The sequence below is a fragment of the Brachycentrus maculatus genome, unplaced genomic scaffold, assembly GCF_059751285.1.
Source record: "Brachycentrus maculatus isolate JH-2025_06_01 unplaced genomic scaffold, ASM5975128v1 h1tg000124l, whole genome shotgun sequence".
Classification (NCBI taxonomy): Eukaryota; Metazoa; Arthropoda; class Insecta; order Trichoptera; family Brachycentridae; genus Brachycentrus; species Brachycentrus maculatus.
Genome location: NW_028280877.1, coordinates 1,556,901 through 1,581,852, shown reverse-complemented (window position 1 = coordinate 1,581,852; position 24,952 = coordinate 1,556,901). Strand labels below are relative to the sequence as shown.

General features: G+C 38.2%; 3 protein-coding genes and 1 long non-coding RNA gene across 6 annotated transcripts; 3 read left to right on the top strand and 1 right to left on the bottom strand.

The window, feature by feature from the left end:
- Positions 1 to 1,156: 1,156 nt before the first annotated feature.
- Cdk8 (cyclin-dependent kinase 8) lies at positions 1,157 to 4,522 on the top strand. 3 transcript variants are annotated; one of them, XM_088260098.1, is made up of 6 exons: positions 1,157 to 1,478; positions 1,904 to 2,345; positions 2,425 to 2,638; positions 2,739 to 2,907; positions 2,994 to 3,104; positions 3,718 to 4,522. In XM_088260098.1, the coding sequence occupies exons 1-6, from the start codon at positions 1,260 to 1,262 to the stop codon at positions 4,021 to 4,023; spliced, it is 1,461 nt and encodes a 486-aa protein (XP_088116224.1). In that variant the 5' UTR covers positions 1,157 to 1,259; the 3' UTR covers positions 4,024 to 4,522. The 3 variants fall into 3 exon arrangements, with proteins under 3 accessions (XP_088116224.1, XP_088116226.1, XP_088116225.1); XM_088260100.1 differs by having other exon boundaries at positions 1,158 to 1,478; positions 3,772 to 4,522; XM_088260099.1 differs by having other exon boundaries at positions 1,158 to 1,478; positions 3,760 to 4,522.
- A 1,916-nt stretch (positions 4,523 to 6,438) lies between these two features.
- LOC148309453 (aarF domain-containing kinase 1-like) lies at positions 6,439 to 12,054 on the top strand. Its single transcript, XM_088260125.1, has 5 exons — positions 6,439 to 7,075; positions 7,161 to 7,571; positions 7,692 to 8,063; positions 10,942 to 11,602; positions 11,654 to 12,054. The coding sequence occupies exons 1-4, from the start codon at positions 6,653 to 6,655 to the stop codon at positions 11,260 to 11,262; spliced, it is 1,527 nt and encodes a 508-aa protein (XP_088116251.1). The 5' UTR covers positions 6,439 to 6,652; the 3' UTR covers positions 11,263 to 11,602; positions 11,654 to 12,054.
- A 4,976-nt stretch (positions 12,055 to 17,030) lies between these two features.
- On the top strand, positions 17,031 to 19,613 carry RpL18A (ribosomal protein L18A). Its single transcript, XM_088260130.1, has 3 exons — positions 17,031 to 17,071; positions 17,440 to 17,616; positions 19,228 to 19,613. Exons 1-3 carry the CDS (start codon positions 17,054 to 17,056, stop codon positions 19,564 to 19,566), a joined length of 534 nt encoding a protein of 177 aa, XP_088116256.1. The 5' UTR covers positions 17,031 to 17,053; the 3' UTR covers positions 19,567 to 19,613.
- Positions 19,614 to 20,116: 503 nt separating this feature from the next.
- LOC148309451 (uncharacterized) lies at positions 20,117 to 23,984 on the bottom strand. The gene is made up of 2 exons (XR_015837538.1): positions 21,419 to 23,984; positions 20,117 to 21,175 (listed from the first exon to the last, which is right to left on the bottom strand). It is a non-coding gene; the product is annotated as an uncharacterized LOC148309451 (long non-coding RNA).
- Between the last annotated feature and the right edge of the window lie 968 nt (positions 23,985 to 24,952).

Here is a 24,952-nt window from a genome sequence, read left to right as displayed (position 1 = left end):
TGGACCGAGACTTTTTATATGAAAGTATTGTATCACATAACGATGAAACCATGTTTATAAATTCACTGAGAGCAATTCAATCAAAGACTAAACAATGTATTTTATTAAATTTCAAATTTCAAACTTAGGTTGTTACTTACGAACAAAAATTTTGTTTTCAACCAACTACGACCATCTTTATGTAAGGCCAGGTACTGTTGGGACTACCCTCGTATGAGCAATCGGTGGATAGTTTGCGCTCGTCCGGCGATGCAGGACTGACGAAACCGAGTGCAGTCTCTCCTAACAAATTCATTGTACAATGTGACTTGTCAGTTACATTATTGAAACCGTCAAATATAAAATATTTCTACCGAACACTGGTTTTTGTATTCCACTTCTGCCTGTATCATAAGTAACAATTGCAGCTATGGTCATCTTGTTTTACGGCGCATTACTTAAGATGTAACAATGCCTCCAGGATCTACAGTTGGCTGCCGATTCCTTTGCATGCTCACAAGTCAGGCCCGTGTCCCGTAGCTCTGGTGAGAAATACTCGACAACCTGGTGCCGTAGAGGGCGGCTCTCCAGAGGCTCATAGAGTACACGGCTAACCGACTGAATCACTTATTCTCGGTGACGGTTGTCACCATGGTTTGCAGTAATCTCTAAATAACGTGGACATCCTATATGTAAATTTTGAACAATGCGAGACCTGATATATGGTGAATTCCACAGTTCATTTTATGACCGCAAAACAGTCCAGTCTGAAAAATGGCGAACATAAATGATTCCAAATAACATGAAAGATCAGTATGAAACGTCGGGAGTTTTCAATTTAAACATCAGTTTTGCCGCTTTCATTCCTTGGAAGGAGATAATCCTACAATGAGTTGTAGGGACTAGCATTGTACACATCTGGTTACACTTGCAGTGGGGTCCTAGAGGGGTGGTGGTGGTAGTAGTAGTGTAGGGTTAATTAAAAACGCATTGATTTTGGAATTAAACCCCCTTAGATAATCATAATAAATACAATTAAAAATGATTTATAGATTATATTTTACATTACCTACCTACCCTAGTTTATTCCATAGTACTTGCCTTATTACTTAAAACTACTAGCCCCACTTCTTTCATTACAAATTCATGTTTACAGCGACGCTTCTTGTCAATTTGACAGCTACCAAGCCGCAGTTTTTGAGTACCGGTCAGCTAGTCGTGAATGCGATTATCAATATTTTAATTTTATTACCGCTTAAATCATTCACCACTCACTCAAAATGGCTGCAGTAATGATGGATTATGAATTCAAAATCAAAACGCAAAATGAAAGAACAAAAGTAGAGGATCTTTTCGATTATGAAGGTTGTAAAGTGGGTCGCGGGACATACGGGCATGTCTACAAGGGACGAAGAAAAGATGGATCAGACACGAGGGACTACGCTCTCAAGCAGATCGAAGGGACGGGACTCTCTATGTCTGCGTGCCGTGAAATAGCCGTATGAATGATCTTTATGTTTATCTCAATTTATTATTGCATTTGACTTTGGGTACCGCGACCTAACGGCACAGTTTTGTCGTGTTGTTGGATATAAAAAAAAAGATTCTGGAAATGTTACTAGATTTTGATATAAATCTGTAAAAAAAATAGTCTTTCTATGTAATGTGTTTAGCAAATTTATTACTAACAAAGTATCTAAATATTAGCAGAAAATTAAAAGTAGATATATTCATACCGCCATCTGTAAATTTCAGCGAAGCTTTCACCTGCCCAATGACTATTAGTTTGGTAGTAAAGTGATTACTTTGTGCCCTGCAACTAGTGGACCACTGGCCCGACTATTAGTTTGGTAGTAAAGTGATTACTTTGTGCCCTGCAACTAGTGGACCACTGGCCCGACTCCCAAACTCTCTTCTCTTATAGCTCCTTCGTGAACTGAAGCACTCCAACGTGATAAACTTGATCCGTGTGTTCCTGTCGCACGTGGACCGGAAAGTCTGGCTACTGTTCGACTATGCGGAGCACGACTTGTGGCACATCATCAAGTTCCATCGGGCCGCCAAGGCAAACAAGAAGCCCGTCATGGTGCCCAAGGGCATGGTGAAGAGTCTCCTGTACCAGATCCTGGACGGCATCCACTACCTGCACTCCAACTGGGTGCTGCACCGGGACCTGAAGCCCGCCAACATCCTGGTGATGGGGGAGGGCGTGGAGCGCGGGCGCGTGAAGATAGCCGACATGGGCTTCGCTCGCCTCTTCAACGCGCCGCTCAAGCCGCTGGCCGACCTCGACCCCGTCGTGGTGACCTTCTGGTACCGCGCTCCCGAGCTGCTGCTCGGGGCGCGCCACTACACCAAGGCCATCGGTGAGTCGCCACTCGCATTATCATCTCGGAGTCGGCCGCAGCCGCCCTTCCGCAACCCATTTCTGATTTCCGATTCCAGATATCTGGGCCATCGGCTGCATATTCGCCGAGTTGCTGACGTCGGAGCCCATCTTCCACTGTCGACAGGAGGACATCAAGACTAGCAACCCCTACCACCACGACCAGCTTGACCGCATCTTCAACGTCATGGGCTTCCCCCAAGACAAGGACTGGGAGGACATACGCAAGATGCCCGAGCACCCTACGCTCATCAAGGATTTCAAGAGGTCCAAGTACGTGCGACGCTCTTTTATTGTACCCTGGCACCGCTCCCATACTCTATACCCTTTTCATATTGAAAGATTACACCTTTAATGTTGATCGATCGTTTAGTTACCAGAATTGTTCCTTGAGCAAGTACATGGACCGGCACAAAATCAAGGCGGACAGTCGGGCCTTCCATCTCCTGCAGAAGTTACTGCTCATGGACCCCGCGCACCGCATCACCTCGGAGCAAGCCATGCACGACCCCTACTTCACCGAGGACCCCCTCCACACGCAGGTACAGTGCTGCGGATGAACACCGCCCACTGGCGGTCGTGCCAGCCCGCCCCGCCCCGTACTGACCCTCTGGCCTTTCCCTTGCAGGACGTGTTCGCCGGCTGCCCCATCCCCTATCCCAAGAGGGAGTTCCTCACGGATGACGAGCAGGAAGACAAGTCTGAGTCCAAGGCGCGCCAACAGCAACAACAACAAAACGTAAACCTATTCACTACAATACATGTTACACTCCTATTACTCGGGAGTTCTATATATGTACATATATGTACTATGGAATACTCCCTTATAACCCTATTGCTTCAACCTCTCTTCCACTATATATTATTTTAATGATATGTGTATTATGACCACAATCTGATCTCCTTCTCCAAATCGCTTTTAATATTCCATTAGTAAATTTGTTTTTTTTTACCATTCTTTATTTCTGATGGATTTATTGCTGTTCAACACTATTATAAAATAATTTGATACATTTTCTTCTACATTATTATTCTACAAATATATTTTATTATTCTCAAACTTATTTGAATTTTTTAAATTACAGTTTATATCGACACGCTGTATGATTATAAAACAAATCTCTACATCTCATATTTGCAAAATGTCCATCTTACAAGAAAGCATGATGGTTTCTATGCACAAAAATATAACTTTATATAAATTGCTGGTATTTCAAAGTTGTCAGGGTGACTGCCATTTGGAATTGTTTACAGCATTTAATTATAGTTGTTTATGAATTACAAAACTTAGGGCATGTTAATAACATTTTCATTTGAAATGTGTAAATACAAAACTAATATGTAACGGATAGGCTCTTAAAGGAAAATTTCTAAAAGAGTCTCGCCTGTTTCAGGCGAGTTCCCAGCAGCAGATGGAGATGCAGTCTGGCGGCGGCTCCGCCAAGCGTGCGCGTACCGGCGGCCCCCCGGGTCAAGGGGGCGCGGCCAGCCAGGGCGGCGGCTCCAGCGGAGGACAGGCCAGCCAGGGGGCCGGCGGGCAGGGGGGCGGCGCCAGCCAAGGAGGCGCCGCGACGCAGCAGGACTTCCATTCGCAGCAAATCATGTATGCCAACCAGCAGAATAATTCTCAGCAGCAGAACTTTCAGCAGAGGTTCTAGTCCAGTGGAGAAACTGCGTCTCTTCTCGATGCAGCTGTGATTGGTGTTCCACTCTGGCGTCGGGTGATATATAGTCCAGGTGACAGCAACCGATGCTCAGGAGCCTAACTGACAAACTGACCGGTCATGGCGAACTATGCTCAGATGTGCTGCGACAACAGCTCGAGTTATGAAGCAATGCGAGGGCAATAAAGATACATATCAACAATACTATCATCGTTGGAAATAAACAATAATGTAAGAATTTACTAAAGTGACTAATAAACATTAAAATCGTCGCTTTAGATGCTATTTATTTTTAAATTTCCGACTCAGTTATAAGTGTAAATATTGTAATAAAAACTGTATGGATGCTCAAAATCTGTCATTCATTTTTCTTTTATCCTTTTATTATGAACTTCGGTACTACGTATTGTTAACTAATGTATTTAATAAATTTTGTACATATTAATGTTTATAAGAAATGTAATTAAAATAAATAAATTGATTTTTATCCCCATGTTTGTTCATCATTTGTTGTATTATAATTATCAATGAAAATAAACCCCTTCAGTCATAATTAAAAAATAATGGAAAAAACCCCTTTTTTTAAATGAATGATTATTGACAACATTTTGAGTGCGTCCAAATACTTGTTCACAAAATCTGGATTATCTCCAATTACAGGAGTTATTTTCATATTATTTTTGACATCTCATCAAAGATGAAGAAGAATATGGAACTTCCAAGAATTTGAGTAGTGTGGTTGTCAATAATGGGTAGAATTTAGAAAGTCTGGGCATTTACGGGGCTGACGACCGTCATTGGCTGGTTTAAGTGATCACTTTACACACGTGTAACATTCACCAATTCCACCCATTATTGACAACCACACTACTCAAAATCTTGGAAGTTCCATTTTCTTCTTCATCTTTGATGAGATGTCAAAAATAATATGAAAATAACTCTTGTAATTGGAGATAATCCAGATTTTGTGAACAAGTATTTGGACACACTCAAAATGTTGTAAATAAATTATCTGGTCAAATTATAAGCTTAAATAATAAAAATGAAAATGGTATTTTCTGACGTTTCTCATGTGTGTGATTATAATCCAGGATTCGGACCTCACATACTAATATAAAAGTTTCTGCATAAAAAAAAGCTTCCTTACATCTCACCAATAGATGTCTCTAGTGATTCAAGAACAAGGTTTCTAAATTGTTTCATATATATTTAACTTCCAAGAATTTGAGTAGTGTGGTTGTCAATAATGGGTAGAATTGGTAAATGTTACACGTGTGTAAAGTGATCACTTAAACCAGCCTATGACGGTCGTCAGCCCCGTAAATGCCCAGACTTCCATATTCTTCTTCATCTTTGATGAGATGTCAAAAATAATGATTATTGACATACATCCTCTATAAAAGCCATTTCGGACCAAAAATGGGACTGAAAGTTGATATTATGGTGCAAAGTTTGGGTCAAGAAATAAAAGGAAAAATAAATCAAAATATTCATTTTTATTCATCATAATTATATAATAATGACTTAAAAATGCTAGTAACCAGCATAAAATAAAAAACATAAAATATTTAAAAAAAATACATAAACATTTGGTGCATCATCAATATTGTTCTTTGGTGTGGTAAATTCTGATGCATGGTGCAGCACAATGGCCTACACAAATACAGTACAGGGGTAGGTCCTGCAGGGGCAGGCCTACATAATATACATAAATGTATAATTAATTTGTTAAATGACTTTTTATGGAGTGCTGGTACCGACACTGATGTATGGAAGGAAAACATGGAGCTGGAAAAGAAAGAACGAAAGCAGACTGAACGCTGTTGAAATGCGCTCCCGTAGACAAATGTGTGGGAAATCATTGTACAACAAAATTAAAAACGAAGATTATAAGAATGTAAATTAAGCAATGTAAGGCTGAACAAGGGATAATTGAAAAGGAAGTTCTTTAAGGTGGCATAGACACATAGAGCGATGGATGGCGAGGGGATGAATTAGAAAATGTGGGGTATGTAAGCGGAACAACAAAACAAGGACGGCCGAAAAAGACTTGGCGGTATAAAAACTTACACAAAATCTGGTGGTGTGAAAAGTCTGCGTAATCGGAGAGCATGTATGACTGTAAAGGAAGCGAGAAGTGTATATCAGGACAGAAGAGTGTGGCGTTCCATTCTCTTTGCCTACCGCTTCGGGGAAACGGTAGTAGCATTAGTACCCAATACGTAATTGTCTAAACAACAAACCCCATTTATTCATTTATTTATGTGAGTACTTAAATCATAATAATGGCAATATTTTATTTGATTGACGTGTGGATACATATTTATGTATGTAGTAAATGTATTATGTATACGTATAAAAATACTTACCTTTGGCTGTAGTGGTATTGGAAATGTTTACTCGAAAAATAATACCAAATAATACGATGCTAATGACGTTAGAATTTGTATTCAGGTTCCGATGTTTTCATTTTTATGTCACTTCGTTATACAAATTATTTAGCCTTTGCACCTCGTTAACTGGCTGAATATTTACGAGCCGTTCGTAATCATTTAGAAAGTTGACGTCGCGTTCGGGACGCAATGGTTGTTAATTTCGCCGTTTCTATCTGATCGCGACGAAAATGTACGGACGTTATTTAAAATATGGGTTATTTGCCGGAGTTTCTGTCGGTGCAGCGGTCGGTATCGCGAATACTGGGAATCATTTAGATTCTTTCGCCGCGGTCCGCCTCGGAAGGTCCGTCGCGGCCGTGTTTAGTATCGCGCGCACTTATAAAAAGGAATTATATTACAAGAAATACGATAAAACTTCCGACGAGTACAAGGAAGCCAAGAGCCGAGCGCACCGGCTCGCCGCCGAGAGACTGCTGCAGCTATTGAAGAAGAATAAAGGGGTGTACATAAAAGTGGGGCAACACATCGGGGCGATGAACATGCTCCTTCCTCAGGAGTACGTGCAGACTATGAAGGTGCTTCACAAGGACGCTCCCGCGAATACCATCGATATGATCCACAGGGTCATCAAGGAGGACTTCAAGAGCGATGTTAGTCGGCGTTCGCTTCGTTTCATCGTGTGTTTAATACGTATATATATATATATATAATATAGATGTACACGGGGTGTTTCAGGTGGCAGAAATATTCGCCGAGTTCGACCCCGTCCCGCTGGGCACGGCCTCGCTGGCGCAGGTGCACCGCGCGCGGCTGCACGGCGGCAAGCCGGTGGCCGTCAAGGTGCAGCACCACTTCGTGCGCGCCAACGTGGCGGCGGACGTGCGCACCATGGAGCTGCTGGTGCGCGCCATGGCCTGGATGTTCCCCGACTTCCGCATGCAGTGGCTGGTGGACCTCACCAAGCGGAACATCATGCGCGAGCTCAACTTCAAGCAGGAGGGCCGCAACGCCGAGCGCCTCCGCGCGCTCTTCCGGCGCTGCTCCTGGCTGCGCGTGCCCGAGGTGCACTGGGACTACACCACCGCGCGCGTGCTCACCATGGAGTACGTGGACGGAGGGCAGGTCAACGACTACGAGTACATCAAGGTATGATTCATCCGCTTGCGTAATGACACCTCACATTAATGCGGGGACGACTGTTTCATGACCCGCGTTGTAGGAGTAGGCTCCTCACTAACGGGAGTAACGTCGGTTTTGATCTTGCAGAAGCACAACATCGACCCGTACGACTTGTCGCGCAAGTTGGGGGACCTGTACTCGCACATGATCTTCCAGCACGGCTTTGTGCACAGCGACCCTCACCCCGGGAACATCCTGGTGAAGAAGGCCCCCGGAGCGCCCACCGTGGTGTACTTACTGGACCACGGCTTGTACGCCGAGCTCACGGAGCAGTTTCGCTACGACTACTCGCACTTTTGGCTCAGCATCATCCGGAGAGACTTGAAGGGCGTGAAGCATTACGCCGAGAAGTTGGGCATCAAAGGGCAGCTGTACGGGGTGTTTGCGTGTATGGTGACCGGGCGCCCCTGGGATTCCATCACCAAAGGGATTGATCGCATTAAACCCGACCCCGATGAGGTAATTTCTCTCCTTTATTGGTCTTTTATTTATTTATTTATTTGCAGACAATGCAAACAATGAAAAACACAACATGAAATGAAATACAGTGCAATATAAGTCGTTGAAATGTTTTTCATCAATTAGACGAAAACACAACAAACTTACAGAAACAAGCAAGTAAAAGCGCAGATTAAATACTTATATAAAGAAAGAATAGAAATGTGATTAAAAAAAATAGTAATAACAATAAAAAGTTACGAATTAAAATTAACTGGTCAACTGCCGACAGGTACATGTATGGCGGTACCCAGCACGCCTCGAATTTTACGACAAAAATAAAACCTTCTTAACACATCTTTATTGAAAGCCTAATAAAGTTTATTTATAAAACTTACCAAATAAATGAAGAGTGATCCAGTCTTGCAGTCATTTATTTATCCATAATCATCAAATTAATTGTTCATGGTGCACCATGCAGGGTTGTCACAAAATTTGTCATAGAAAATATGAAAACTAAATTATATGTCAAAAGTAATTGTTTATGTTAGTTTAATATTAAAAGTATACACACACACACTATGATTTAAAAAATTAAAAGTTTTCTATCGTATAATAAGTCCAAAACAAGTATCCACGCAGAGAGCCACTTTGCACCGATTGTATTGATATCTCCATTCTAACACACTACACATCTCTTCATTGATTTAACTTTACCCTCTGCTGTAGGTAATTTACCCATAAAATGCCTTTCTATTAGTCTTGATGGTAATTCCGATTGCCTCTTCCTTGGCGCGGATTTGGAGGTCACATCACGTTTGTGCTCATGTATAAGTTGCCGAATTACTTCTAACTGAAATTGTGCTAGCGGCACCCGTTTTCCCGTTTTTTGACAGTGTAATATATGGGCATTTAATAAAGAAATGTCCAAAAGGTGGAAAAACATTTTTTTTATACCATCTCATCGTTTTTCGCGATGAGTGTGTATTTGACAGTACCATGTCAGATTTATCGACCGCACCCATATTTTTGTTGTAGTCAGGTTTGAATATTGATTGATGTCGGTAGGTGGTTTTTCCTGTATCGGTAACGTTATCAGGATGCACAGTTGTAAGCATCGATACCTCCCTTTTATCCTTCCAAATTTGTGTCGAAACGGTAACTGTGTGAAAAGCTTTCATTTTGCCTTTTTTAAATTTTTTAGTTAGTTTTGGCATTCCTTTTCGGTTCATCCTAACAGTACCGCAAGCATTTGTATTTCGGGCGTGTAGTTTTTGCAACAAAGTTGGGCTGGTGTACCAGTTATCCACATACAACGTGTGTCCACGATCTAAATATGGCTCCATTAGTGACATAACTACACTGCCCGAAATACCGATGTGTGGGTGTGTCACATATTCTGTCGATTTTCCAGTATAAACAATAAAATTTAATACATAACCCGTAGCACAATCCATATGCCAAAACGGCTGGCTTTAGACGGAATATATTGACGAAACCACAACCTGCCTTTGAAAAGCAACAAACTTTCATCGATACATATATTCATGTAAGGATACATGTATTGTCATGAAATATTGTTATGAAATAGTCAAGGAGGAATCGTATTTTGAACGTGTTGTCTCCACTTGCTTGTTGCGTGTTGTCGCAGAAATGAAGCATTTTAAGAATTATCTGGAATCGGTTGCGGGACATGGTATCGGAATATATTGGTGACAACAACTGTATATCAGTAGACCAGTGATCTTCTATCTTATTCCTTGAGTTGCAGGCCATCAAAATAGATATCGCAAGAAAGGTATATTTCTTCGACTGTTACGTCCACTGTTTTAGCTTCCAAGTTAATTCTTTGCAGTTGTTTTTGACGTATTGGTACTGCTTATTGGATTGATGGGCGATAAAATTCATAAGCGTGCTGTTCATAAACAGTTTGAAAAAGTCTACTTCTCTGGTACCAACACTCTCTATATCCGCTCCTGATCTTTAGCTAGAGACGAGTTGACAATGGGAATAAAGTTATCCGTTTTCCATTCAAAAACTGGTCCCGATTCATCAAACCCGGGAATGGTCGACACATCTGGTTCCTCATCATCAGAATCGACACTAAAATCACTGTCATCAGATTCGGCAGTCCGCATGGATGAGTGTTTTGAGACGTACTGGGCTCTTCTTCCATTTTGAGTGGATCGAATATCAAAAACATTATAACATATAAAATAAAAGGACATAAAAATTTGACACCGTGCGATTAGGTTCCGACACTCGTAAGTTATAAAATAAACTAATAGATTCACAACACAACAGGCACAATAGTAAAATTTAGCACGAAAATACACTGACAAAATGCGAAATAACCATGTCAAAACACTTTGTTTTCTCTCATAAAGTAATTATGATCAATTTTATTCAACAAAAATAAAAATCGGAAAATTCTACCGCGAAATAAGTTTCAAATATAATTTGAACCGCTATACATGAAACACGAAATAAAACTGTACTCTGTAGATGAAAAATTATACACGCAAAACATCGATAGAAATTCGGGGATTATTACACAACCCTGAACGTCATCAGTTGTTCCGACGACAAAGCTCTCTTTAATTTACGTTTAAAGTGGTAAAAACAAATCTGTTTCAATTCCAAGTATGCAAAAATATTCTCAATAGATGTCACTATGTGTTCAATATATTTGTACATTTTAAATAATTGATTTTTTTTAGTAAAAGCCCGTTTAAAACAGTGTGTCTTAAGACGCTTTTGGCAGTTAACCGGTTAAAAGTGAAATTAAACTAAACTACAAAATTGAGATATTAAACACCGAGAATTTAGAGCTGGTCCCCTTGCCTTTATGGAATTAGAAAATTAATGAACAGTTTGTGAGTCTCAATTTGGTTTTCAGAAAAACGCCCTCCAGGCAGAATTACCCAACCTACTAACGGACATATCCACCTGCCTGGAGGAAATGGACCCGCAGACTCTGCTGGTGCTCAAGGCCAACGACCTGATCCGCAGCATCGAGTACACGCTGGGCACGCAGGCGCGCATGTGCGGCTTCACCGTCATGGCCAAGTGCTGCGCGCTGTCGGTCAACTCGCAGCGCCTGCGCCGCGCGCACTCCCTCCCCCAGCGCCTCGCCGCGCGCATGGAGCGCTTCTCCACACTCCTGCTCTACTACGTCTACCAGCTTCTCACCGACTTCCGAATCAAATACTTCTTATAACTGTAAAAACAAACCTTCTCATCATATGAGACTACATTTCAAAAGTTACACTTTAAAAACATGTTTAGTAAAGTGCGCCACAATATAATATATAATTATGTACATAATATAATACATATGTACCCGCTTTATATTAACTGCTGGTCAAATTTTCGAATGTTGGTACTATTTTCATATTTTATTTGATTGTACTTTCATTTTATAATAGTTTGCTAAATTTGCAAATTTCTGAGATCTGATTTTTTCTTCTCAAATTATCTTATGGATTCAATAATGATACTGCAATTTGACATATAACAATATGTCAAATTGCAGTATCAGAATTCAAACATATATTGTTGTTGTTACATATATTTGCAGTGTAAGAATGTAAGTATGGTATAATACTTAGATTCTTACACTGCAAAATATCGAGTTGTTTTTCAATTTCCATTTATTATACGCAAATCTGAGCGGACTGCTCGCTCATCTTGATTTGAAAATCTAAAGTAAATCAAAACCCATCACAAATATAAACCACATAATCTTAAGTTAACCCATGCTCAGCTACTTGTATCTGCTTCTCGTAATGATGACCAAAACATGACCCAAGAAATATGTTCTTTAATTTGCAGAACACTTACCTTCATATGTTCATCTTCATACCTTCATCTTCTCAAACATATATGTATATGTATCTGTTTAATTGTTGCTCGTTTTTATGACTTTTTTTTATAGGATAATGGCAACAGATTTATATTATCTCAAATCTCAAATTCATACTTTTTTTCAATTACATATATTTAAAAAAAATATTTATTATTTATTACTGTAGTTTTATTATTATATTAATATGAATGTATTATTTACACTTTTCATTTTTATGTTATAATTATATTATGTGTATTCCTAAGGCTACAATCAACATTCCATTTTATAGTTAAACGTAATCAAGTAAATAATGTATTTCTTACTGCATTTTTCAACTTTTTATGAGACTGATTGATAGGATGCATTTTCATATATTCCTTATGATTAACAAGACTTCTATGGAGTATTCTCTTTAATATTTTACTTTATACATTTGTTATTTAGTTGTAAGCGAAAACACACCAAAAGGTGACAAAATCATGATGTAAAACTGAGATGGAAATGGTTTCCGCTTTTTTTTATATTTTGTGTGACAAATTTTATATATATATATATGAAAATGTCATCATTATATTGCATAGGTTTGTATGTTCCCGTACTTTTGGTTTATTATAAAAAAGGTGATATTTTTAATAAAACCGTCCAATCACAAAGAGTTAATAAAATTCAGTATTCATATTAAATATTTATTATTAATTTTAAAATGCAAACTTTCAAAATGATATATATATATATATATATATATATATATATATATATATATATATATATATATATATATATATATATATATATATATATATATATATATATATATATGTCTGTATTATTTATGATTAGTCTTCCATTTGCACATTGTAATATTCATAATAAAGCTACATATTATTTATGTATTTTAATTTAGCTGCCGCATCTTCTTCAAATGTAGAGTGATTCTCATTTTATTTGGTGATTTTTTTTATTTTCTCAGGTATTAATATTTAAAACAAAATATAAAGGTGCCATGATAAATGACATGTATTTACATATTCATGTAATTTCCCTCTTATTTCATAGCGATGTGCGATCCATTTATGTATTTAGTTATGAATTTTTAAGTAATTTCTTCACAAAATTATAAAAGCAAATGGGATTTAATTTAAATGTAGTCAAGTTTATGATTGCAAGTAGTATTCCACCATTATAATTATTCATCCACCTCCGTTGTGGCGGGGTTAGTATGTTTAGCTACCTTACATGAGCTCCGCTTTGATTCCCAGAGGGGTGAAAATAACTTGGTGATTTTTTCGTGTATATATACATAAGCTGCATCATTTAAACAGTTAAACAAAACAAAAATATAAATGTGTTTATCTCAAAGTAGACTTACTACTTATTTCTGTGAAAGTCTCTCAAATATTTAAATTGTACTTTAATATTATTATTTTACTATATATAATTTCTTGTGATCTAGTCATCGATCGATGAGTCTGAATCTGCATAAAAAAAATTATGCCACACTGTTTTGTTAAATATTTACATATGTATGAAAAATTTATATATATATATATATATATATATATATATATATATATATATATATATATATATATATATATATATATATATATATATTTATATACACATACATACTTTGTTTATACCTCGCTTTTATATTTTTATTGAATTTTATACACATCCGAATAACACTTTATTTTAAAATAAATCATATTTACAATCACACAATTGTTTTATTTATCCACACATATCGCTCACTCCTTTCAAGAACGTCATAAATCAAAAATCGTCAATTTTCAGTTGTGCATGTTTTCGGAATGCCCAGAAAATATACTATATCCCAGCAAAAGAGGCAAATTTTTAACTTAATATTTACCCACTACAGGGCAGAAAGTGTTGTTTTTGCATTTTGAAGAAAAGGTATTGTTTAATTATTTTTTTAAATATACTAAATATTTTTCAGATGGAGAAAAAACATTCAGGTTTTACCTAAAAAGATCTGTTGCACAGTAAAAAGTTCAATAAGTGGCTTGATATTTATTTTTAATACATTGTATTATATTTTTAAACTTTAAAAACGATCTCCTGAAAAATCAAGTATTTTGATTTATGACGTTCTTGAAAGGAGTGAGCGATATATGCTTTACGTATTTCAAATCAGACAATTTTTAAAATGGTAATATTATATTGTCCGTTTGTGATTTAAACAGGATTTATGTAAACGGATATTGAAAAAAATGTTCCTTCACATACAGGCTTATGCCAGTTAGAGTAGTTATTACCAAATATCTTTGTCCTTTTCTCTCTGCAATTCTCTGTATTGATGAGTGATAACCCCCTCCAGCGACATGGGAAATGTTAGGGAATTGCTGTAAGGTAATAAAAAATGATAAATGACAGTTCTTTAAAATAATGTATATTTGACATTCTAAAATAAAAAACCGAAACATCACTCTAAATATGTTAATATTTGAAAACAAAATATTTTATTTACCTATTCGTCAGAATGAATATTGTCATCTAATTTAGTGATTTAACGAATTTAGTTCATTTTCTATACCAAGAGCATTTCGAGTCAAGCCAGTGGGCGTACTTTGATTACTTTTATCCTTATGCCCTTGTTTTTTTTGGATAAACACTACACTGTCTTTCGCCACTGTGTAGATTTATTCTTTCCAATGAAAAACTCTTCCATTATTTTCTCCTCTTCTTCAGGTTATCTGACGTGTTTTCTCCTTTGGCAGCACTATCTCAGCGTCCTTCTGTCTTTCCCATCATGATGATTTGTAAAATGTAGTATTTCTCTGCACAAAATACGTGACCCAGATATGAAATCTTCTAAATCTTGATAGTAATAATAATAATAAATTTGGATACTTTATGTAGCGCCATTTTTGTAAAATACTACCTCAAGGGCGCTTCACTGTGAATGAATTGGGGAAAAGATGGTGGAAATGCTTTAGCAAACAAATGTGTTTTTAGTTTTTTTCTAAAGATTACTCTCACTATTTATAACCATTGGTGGAAGAGCATTCCACGCCATTGGTTCCGCAACAGCAATGGCACGCTCGCTAAATATAGTGCACTGGTTGCGGCTGGTAAGATCACTTTGCCCATTGCAGTTGTTGTAGTATTGATTTATACACGAGTAGGCAGAGTTTATACTCAACCCTTTTGGGAAAGCGTAACCAGTGCAGTTTGTGAAGTAGTGGAGTGATGCGACTGAATTTAAAAATTCCAAAAATCAGTCCTGCTGCTGCGTTTAATACAGATTGCAGTCGAGTCATTTTATTGTTTGGTAGACCCATGTATATACCGTTACCACATTCGACTCTAGATATTACAAACGCATTTATTAATTGACGGGCAGCATCAACTGGCAAATTCTTGCGAATGCTTTTAATTTGCCTTAGTTGATAAAATGTACTTGTTAACATGTACTTGTTGTTTAGCTGATTTTAGTCACAAGGGAGAGATCAGAATCTAAGAATACGCCCAGCAGTTTTTGACGGCCGGTGCAGTGGTACTCTTTGAATTGGGTGGTGTTGTGTTACCAATCAAAATCTGTCGTTTAGGTGTGACTATCCATAGATGTTCCGTTCCGATAATAGTCGGAAAAAGCTTACTGTGTGATCCAGCTCTACTGAAAACTTCTTCAAATGCCTTACTAAAATTAAAAGGTATACAAATACTGAATCAATTTACGCCTTTATACTCATTAATTTAGTAATATCGTTCTCATATAATAATAGTGATCGAAAAAAGCCGAGAGTTCCTGACGCCAACAGTTTTATGCTTTATCTATTACAAGAAAGCTTTCGATTGGGTGAAGTGGGAACATCTGTGGAAAGTACTCATGGAGATGGGAGTCCTATCCCATTTGATAAAACTCATCCATGGACTTTATGCCCAATGTAAGGCAATCATAAGAATCAATGGCATAAACACTGCAAGTTTCCGCACTGAGAAAGGTGTAAGACAGGGACGCATACTCTCTCCTGACCTGTTTAAGATCTATGGGGAATACAAAATGCGCAGGGCTCTCTACGAATGGAATGGAGGAGTGTCCATTGGTCGCGTAAAGCTGTCCAATATACAATATGTGGACAACCCAACACTTTTGGCCAAAGACCCAAAAGAGATGGTAGATCTCCTTAAACGAGTAGAGATTAAAGGCAAGGCACTGGGACTAGAGATTAAACAGAGCAAGACCAAGATCATGATCATAGATCGATCTAAGAAGTTTGGTGATCTCGAGAACTCGCTCAAAGGTTTAGGAGATAATAAACGAGTTCCAGTTCCTTGGATCTCAAATCAGCAATGAAGGAACTTGTGAAGGAGAGATTACGCGTCGTATCGCCATCGCCAAAAGTGCCCTGTCTAAGCTAGACAAAATTTGGAAAGACCGGGGTGTGAGTAACAACACCAAGATGAAGTTGTCAGGAATTTGGTCCACTCCATTTTACTGTATTCTGCTGAAACATGGACCATAAAAGCAGCAGAAAGGAGAAAAATTTATGCTTTCGAAATGTGGTGTTGGAGACGCATGCTTCGAATTCCATGGACAGCTAGACGCACCAATGAGTCCATTCGCCAGGAACTACGCTTAGATGGCTTGACTCTGGCCAATATCTGTACCCGACGGATTCTCCAGTTCTTTGGACACGTTGCACGTGGCAACGAGGATAGCCTGGAACGACTAGTTGTGATCGCTAGCCTGGAAGGAAAGAGAGGGAGAGGAAGATCCCCACACGATGGACCGATCAAATTAAGGCAGCAGCAGGCACCTCAGTGGTTGGAGCGCTACGTGCAGCGCAGTCAAGGGATAACTGGAAAAGAGTCATTGCTTCTGCAAGGGTCACAACACTCAGCAATGAGGAACAAGACGGAGAAGAAGAATAATAATAAATAAGTTATTAGCCTGATTTGTAAGATAATAAAACGATTGTTGGTGCAATCTCAATTTGAATATAAATTCATGAAAATAAAAAGGATTTATTAGATTAACTAGGTAAAAAAAAAAATCAACTGGTTAGGTAGGTATTGTGCAAAATATTTCACCCGACCATACATGGGTTCTTTCATTTACCTATGGAAGAAAAAACGTTGGTCGGCCATTTGTAAAAAGTGGTTTCCGCTTCCTTTTGCATTTGCTCTCCTCAAAATGAAGGCTAGCGGCCAGGTACTGGGGGATTTTCTTAAATTAAATATAAAGTTTTATTCCATTTTTTACCGATTGATTGCGCGAAAGTTTTTCGTTGTTTAATAAAGCTTATTTTGTAAGAAATTTACAATGTCCCGCTATCGTCCGGTACCGTTATATCGGAACATGTGGGCAACGTGTTGACGCGTGGTTTTGACATTTATTTTGTGATTATTTTATTAAACGGTGAAATTGTAGAAGAGTAATGAAGTTTTGTAATGCGGGGCGACCGCGTTTGGTGTTCGAGTAGTTGGTTTCGCTCGTATTTACAGTCGCCCCTAGTTTGACAGTTGTATATAGGTTATGTATTCCGACTGACTTTTTATGTGTTGAATTTTGTGTTTTAGTTGAAAGAGTTCGAGGTGATCGGGCGCAAGCTCCCCACGGAGAAGGAGAAGGTCACACCTCTCTACAAAATGAGGATATTCGCTCCCGAACCTATAGTAGCCAAGTCTAGATTCTGGTATTTCTTGCGCCAGCTGAAAAAGTTCAAGAAGTCCACAGGAGAAATTGTATCAGTTAAGGTATGAGACGTGTTCTGCGCGTTGATCTAGTCTATTTTTTTTAATACTAACAATACCGAAGATGTGGGATTGGTTTGTTTTGTTTTTTTATTATTATTTATTGTCGTTGCAATAATGAGTTATAAAGAACTGAGAACAACACTTGAACAATATGCTGTTGACCGAAATGACATATGAGAATTAGTGACGCCACAATTTTTCCCCTGCATAGCGCTACACACATAGACACCTATAGAGTGACATAATAAATAATCATTTTGGATAATTTATAGATAATAAATAATTTACTGGACAGTTAACAATATGCGATAAATTGATACAAATATAGTATATACTATATATATTTTTTGAAATATGTATTTTGCACACTAAAAAAGATATTTATTTGTCGATTGCTCAATTTCTTCACAACACCTGATGTTATCAACCAGATGTGGAAATTGTTACCAGTATTATGCTCACGGTGCGAAAAGATGGTGGACATGAAGCAAGGAGCATTTGAGTTGCATACATAAGAGTGGCAATGGATTTTTTATAATGTTGCATATATTTATTTAGCTAAACTCGAGAGATATTTTCGTGCCGAATAATAAATTTAAAAAGGGATTTATTTAAACAATGGCAGTGTACAAATTATTCAACACTTTTATATTTTAATTATGTTTAAATCGCGGTCTTTCTAGCAAAGGTACCCTTAGGGGTTAGGTCCTGTTAGCAAAGGGTTGCCACCGATTGCAGTCGAGTCATTTTATTGTTTTATAGCGTATAATATGGTGTATTAACCATCACAATAATCAAAACACGCCCAGCAACTTGACAGCCGGTGGAGTAGTACTCCTTGAATTCTATTCCAAATTAAAATCCAGAGACGTTTTGTTCAATGTCAACCTGTTTCAGCCATCCACTCTCCTATTCTTTCAATGCACTTATAGAGTCAACAACTTCTGTTTTCTTTGTTATGCGTACTTATGTTCTTTTGTATTTGTTAGTTTAGATCTAATTTTTTCAATGTATTTATTTTATTTTGTACAACGTAGTTTACTTAGGTTTTAAGTCGTTATTTTCGTTGAAAACTTTTGTAAATACATACTGACTATGTATATATATGTATAAGGGGTGAGGTGATCCTGAGGGGTGAGCTTATTTATAATCCCCAACATTTGTTCTGGATTATAAATGAAAATGTAGAGATGTATGCGAGAGTTTTCCATACAATAAATAATACCTACATCACATTTGATTGATGTGGTTACAATATTAATTGGTTTTTCCTTATAACTGGGAGTCTGCCTTGTTATCGTGGAAAACACTTTGGGACCCCATACTTTTGATCATTTATCGATGCATCCTTTATCGTCTCATTTACGTGTAATGTCCATTATAATTCTTTAACCGTATCTGTTTTCTAAGAATGATTATTCCGGAAATGTAATTTCCTTTTGTACTGATGCATAGCCACCAGAATTGATTAGAACGGGCGATAGAAGTATGCGAGGTCTCGGGAATGACGATAACATGGGTAGTGGGTGGTAAGGATAAGTGATGGATAACATCCGCGATCGCAACGAGTGAATTGAAAGAAGAGTAAAGTTTTGTGTGTACGGTTTCCAGGAAATCCCCGAGAAGTCGCCCCTGAAGATCAAGAACTTCGGCGTGTGGCTGCGCTACGAGTCGCGGTCGGGCACGCACAACATGTACCGCGAGTACCGGGACCTGTCGGTGGGCGGCGCCGTGACGCAGTGCTACCGCGACATGGGCGCCCGGCACCGCGCCCGCGCGCACTCCATCCAGATCATCAAGGTGGAGACCATCAAGGCCAGCCTCTGTCGGCGCCCGCAGGTCAAGCAGTTCCACGACTCCAAGATCAAGTTCCCGCTGCCCAAGCGCATCCAGAACCGCAAACGCCTCGTCACCTTCTCCATGCGCCGCCCCAACACTTACTTCCAGTAATTTGGGTCCTCGTTATAACACATCTTGCAATAAACTCTAAAACCTAACCGAAACTCTTCTCATTTCTCCTATTCCTCTTCCGTATAAATGGGACGCTGGCAGGACCGTGGAACCCCTTCCAGATAACAATGTTCTTTTAATATCTTATTTATAAATACTATTTCCGACACAAAAGGTGGGTAACACTTCAAAATATGTCCATTTATATTGTACTTATGAACTCCTCATACTTAAGGAAATTAAGACGAGTCAAATAAGATTGAATATCTGATAATTGTTGGGAAGCATTATAAATTTTCCTTTTGTGACTCATTCTCACACATCACTCACTCCTTTCAAGAACGTCATAAATAAAAAAAACTTGATTTTTCAGAACATTTTTAAAGTTTAAAAATATAATACAATGTATTAAAAATAAATATCTAGCCACTTATTGAACTTTTTACTGTGCAACAGATCTTTTTAAGTAAAACCTGAAGGTTTTTTCTCCGTTTGAAAAATATTTAGTATATTATTACGTGGCTTGGGTATAGATAATAATAACTCGTAATTAGGATGCAATCGGTTTATTCAACAGGTCGCCATGACAGTACAATGACAAGTGTGTGCAGTCTTCCCTGCCTCAATCTCATAAGGGATATAACGTAAACATTCCCCTCGTACACCCCGCCCTGCCCCTAGCGGGCGCTTGGGGTCATAGTTCATCTTGCTACAAATATTACGCCGTAACATTCTCCCAACCTGGAACTTTGTTGGGTCCTCCCAACACTCCACCATAATCCTTTATTTATTTATTTATTTATTTTTTAAATCCTGAAACAGACAAACATTAGCTCCACCGGTATGAGTACCTATACCGGAGTACAAAGTCCATCAGCTCTACGTCTGAATCCATCAGTATACAGGAATACAAAATCACATCGTCTCTATCAGTATCATTATATATACGGGAATACAAATTCCATCAGCTCTACCTGTATCTGTATACGGGAGCACAAACCACATCAGCTCTTCCTGTACCAGTGTACGGGAGCACAAACCTCATCAGCTCTTCCTGTATCAGTATACGGGAGCACAAAACCAAATCAGCTCTTCCTGTATCAGTATACGGGAGCACAAACCACATCAGCTCTTCCTGTATCATTATACGGGAGCACAAACCACATAAGCTCGAGCACAAACCACATCAGCTCTTCCTGTATCATTATACGGGAGCACAAACCACATAAGCTAGCACAAACCACATCAGCTCTTCCTGTATCATTATACGGGAGCACAAATCACATAAGCTAGCACAAACCACATCAGCTCTTCCTGTATCATTATACGGGAGCACAAACCACATAAGCTAGCACAAACCACATCAGCTCTTCCTGTATCATTATACGGGAGCACAAACCACATAAGCTAGCACAAACCACATAAGCTAGCACAAACCACGTCAGCTCTTCCTGTATCATTTTACGGGAGCACAAACCACATAAGCTAGCACAAACCACGTCAGCTCTTCCTGTATCATTATACGGGAGCACAAAATCACATCAGCTCTACCTGTATCAGTATACGGGAGCACAAAACCCACGATAACCGGTTATCTGCAGTCCACACTCTGGACACACATTACATTACCCCAATGTAATTACAATAATCCACTGCTGATTAAGTCCACTCAGGACACAAACATTACATTACACAAATGTAATCAAAATAATTCACCGCTTATTCAGTCCACACAGGACCAACATTACATAACACAAATGTAATTAACATAATCCACCACGTATCCAGTCCACACAGGACAAACATCACATTACACAAATGTAATTAAAATAATCCATCGCTTATTTAATACACACAGGATAAACTTTACATTACACAAATGTAATTAAAATAATCCATCGCTTATTCAGTACACAAAGGATAAACATTACATTACACAAATGTAATCGCAATAAGGATACCATGCTAGTGATATCGTAACACCTCAGTAGTTACTAGGATAAAACAAACTACTTATATCCATTACACATCATACTTAAAAGAACACCTTATACCCATTATGTTTATACTTTTTTTTACTGGTTTATGTTGTACCTAAACTTCCCATATAGTATGTGAACTAGTATCCACCAAATATATCCCAATAGCTGTTACACCCCTTACAAAGTAATCATCCTCAAGTTCTTATATAAAGTCCAACTCGGTAGATAACTAATAATCACGGTACTTGTACCCATACAGCTGCTCATTATACTGTGCCTTCCTACGCTAGCTACTATCTCTATTTTACTCTGAGCCTTTTAGTTGTTACGCCCTATGAACAGGTTCTACATCTTCCACTTCACCTCTGAAATCACCCAAAATACTACTTTCATGTCCAAACACTAAATGATGAGGAGTGAACTTAGTACTGGACGTTTACAGTATTATTTACGACCCAAACAAATTCTGGCAAACCTTAAACACCCTTAGCAAATGCACAACGAATGCGCTGACACGTATTTTCTATTAAAGCGAGTCATCTTTGGAAACCATAATTCGCTTGAAATTAGCTTCTCACATCTGTCTAAGCCAGGGCTTAGACATCCGGATGTCCTATATAATCATTATAAATCATTAAAATATTTGTATCTAACGGTTCTGGATTACGGCTCAATGCGTTTACATGTTTACACTTCAACGCGGTGAGCAAAAACCGATGTATGAACCCGAGACGTATCACGACTCAACAAATGTAAGCCTCGCATTTGAAACCCGTATGTTCTATACCCCAACGGTAAGTTCAATATACTGGAGAAATGGAGAAGTACCACAAATTGAGAACTAAAACTCTCATAATGACACACCATGTACACTACACTTCAGTGATGAGTGATGCTCATACAAAGACCCCGAATGGACCAACACATGCTCTGTATATCCTCCACAAAGGCAAATCGCTTGGCAAATGGATTCTGTAGTTTTCATCCGTAACAAATATGATTATGCAATGTTAGTACATCTTTAGTCCTCACACAAGTTTTATAACTTTCATCTGTAACAAATATGATTATGCAGTGATAGTACATCATTAGTTCTCACACAAGTTTTATAACTTTCATCTGTAACAAATATGATTATGCAGTGATAGTACATCATTAGTTCTCACACAAGATTTATAACTTTCATCTGTAACAAATATGATTATGCAGTGATAGTACATCATTAGTTCTCACACAAGATTTATAACTTTCATCTGTAACAAATATGATTATGCAGTGATAGTACATCTTAAGTTCTCCCACAAGTTTTATAACTTTCATCTGTAACAATTATGATTATTCAGTAATAGTTCATCTTAAGTTCTCCCACAAGTTTTATAACTTTCATCTGTAACAAATGTGATTATTCAGTAATAGTACATCTTAAGTTCTCCCACACAGCAATCACCACCAGATGATGTACCGGATCCAGTTCTAATTGAGCCACACTTTGGCTCGCTGTAAAATAACTTTTCTGTGATTAGTTAAAAATGGGTTTACCAACAATGCGATCAGCATTTCCTTTTATTCATCGGATACAAGTGCCCATGTATCCACCTCCCAATACTCATATCAGCATTTCCTTTGTCTGCATTTAATACAAGTGCCCATGTATTCATTTCAACTCCATCAATCTGCAGACGGAGTATGACTTCACCTAAAATAAAATTTATGTCACCCACATTCAATGAGGAGCTCTCTCCCCCCCTGTCAAATCCAATTTAAGCCTCCTGGCTATCAATCCGGCACCCATGCACCAGTGCCATCTTTCATGGAAATAATGGGTCATTGTTTCTTCATTTCTCCGACCCATCAGTGACCTCTCCGGCCAGTTTCGCCTGCATAAAGAACAACTTGGAGTAGTCACTCCATCCGTAGGTAACGCCCAGCTGATCGATCTTCTCCGACCATGCCTCGATATTCGTCCCTTTGTCCTCGGGGTCGTCGCCCCGCATTTAGCCCGCCGTGACAATCTTAGGGGCGCGAAATGCACCCGCGAGAAGTACAATTCAATAATTTCCTCAAATATCTGCTCTATGTGATGCTGCAGCAGGACGTTCAGATCCACGTTGCTCTCAGTTCCATGGCTCTCGTCGGAGCATGCCTTATCCTGTCCGCATCTTAATAACATAACACGGAACAAAGGAAACGTCCAAATTGAAAGTTCTCAAAATTTGGCAAAATTGTTCGAAATCTTTAAATTCGAAAACGTCACACACGATGCGAAGTAAAATAATTGAATTAAAGATGAACAAAAGTTAATTCCAAGTTTTATTCAACTCAATGCTTTGTTTCACTTTTTGAACAAAGGAAGCACTCAGTTTTTGTTTGTTTATATTACGTAAAAACGCCTAAAATTTGACAAAAAGTCCGAAATCTTGGAATTCAACAACGTCCAAACACACGTATGACGTATAACAATGTTATTAACGATGCACAACAATTCAATTCCAAAAGTTATTTAGCACATAGCTTTGTTGAACTCGGCAAACAAAGGACGCATTCGGTTTGTTTACGTTACGAAGGAACATATCCACAATTTTTACAAAATTATCCGAAATTTGTAATTCAAAAATGTCAAAACTTCCAGAATTCCGTATGACGTAAAACAATGTAATTAATGATGCACAATATTCAATTCCAAAAGTTATTTATCACATGGCTTTGTTGAATTCGGCAAACAAAGGAAACACTCCGATCTGTTTTGTTTATATTACGAAAGTTTGTCCAAAAATCACAAAATTCGAAATGATCACTTTTCACAACTTGTTGTCCATTAATCGAACTTCGTAATCGTATAGTATCGTATCCCACTTCTGAATTATTACGTGGCTTGGGTATAGATAATAATAACTCGTAATTAGGATGCAATCGGTTTATTCAACAGGTCGCCATGAAAGTACAATGACAAGTGTGTGCAGTCTTCCCTGCCTCAATCTCATAAGGGATATAACGTAAACATTCCCCTCGTACACCCCGCCCTGCCCCTAGCGGGCGCTTGGGGTCATAGTTCATCTTGCTACAAATATTACGCCGTAACATTATATTTAAAAAGATTATTTGTCCGCCTCTGTAGTGTAATGGTCAGCACGCTCGGCTTCCGTTCTGGAGGTCCTGGGTTCAATTCCCAGGGGGGGGTCAAATAAATAAAAGTGATTTTTTTCACTCTAATATTTATTTAATATATTACCCTGGACTGGTACCTGAAGCGGAGGGCTGATCACCTTTCCTTCGTGTTAATGATCAAGATACCACTGTGTTTATATAATGCAGTGCCATATACATTGGGGTGCGGATAAGGGTATTTAAAAAATAATATAATATAATATATATAATATAATATAATATTTAAAAAAATAATTAAA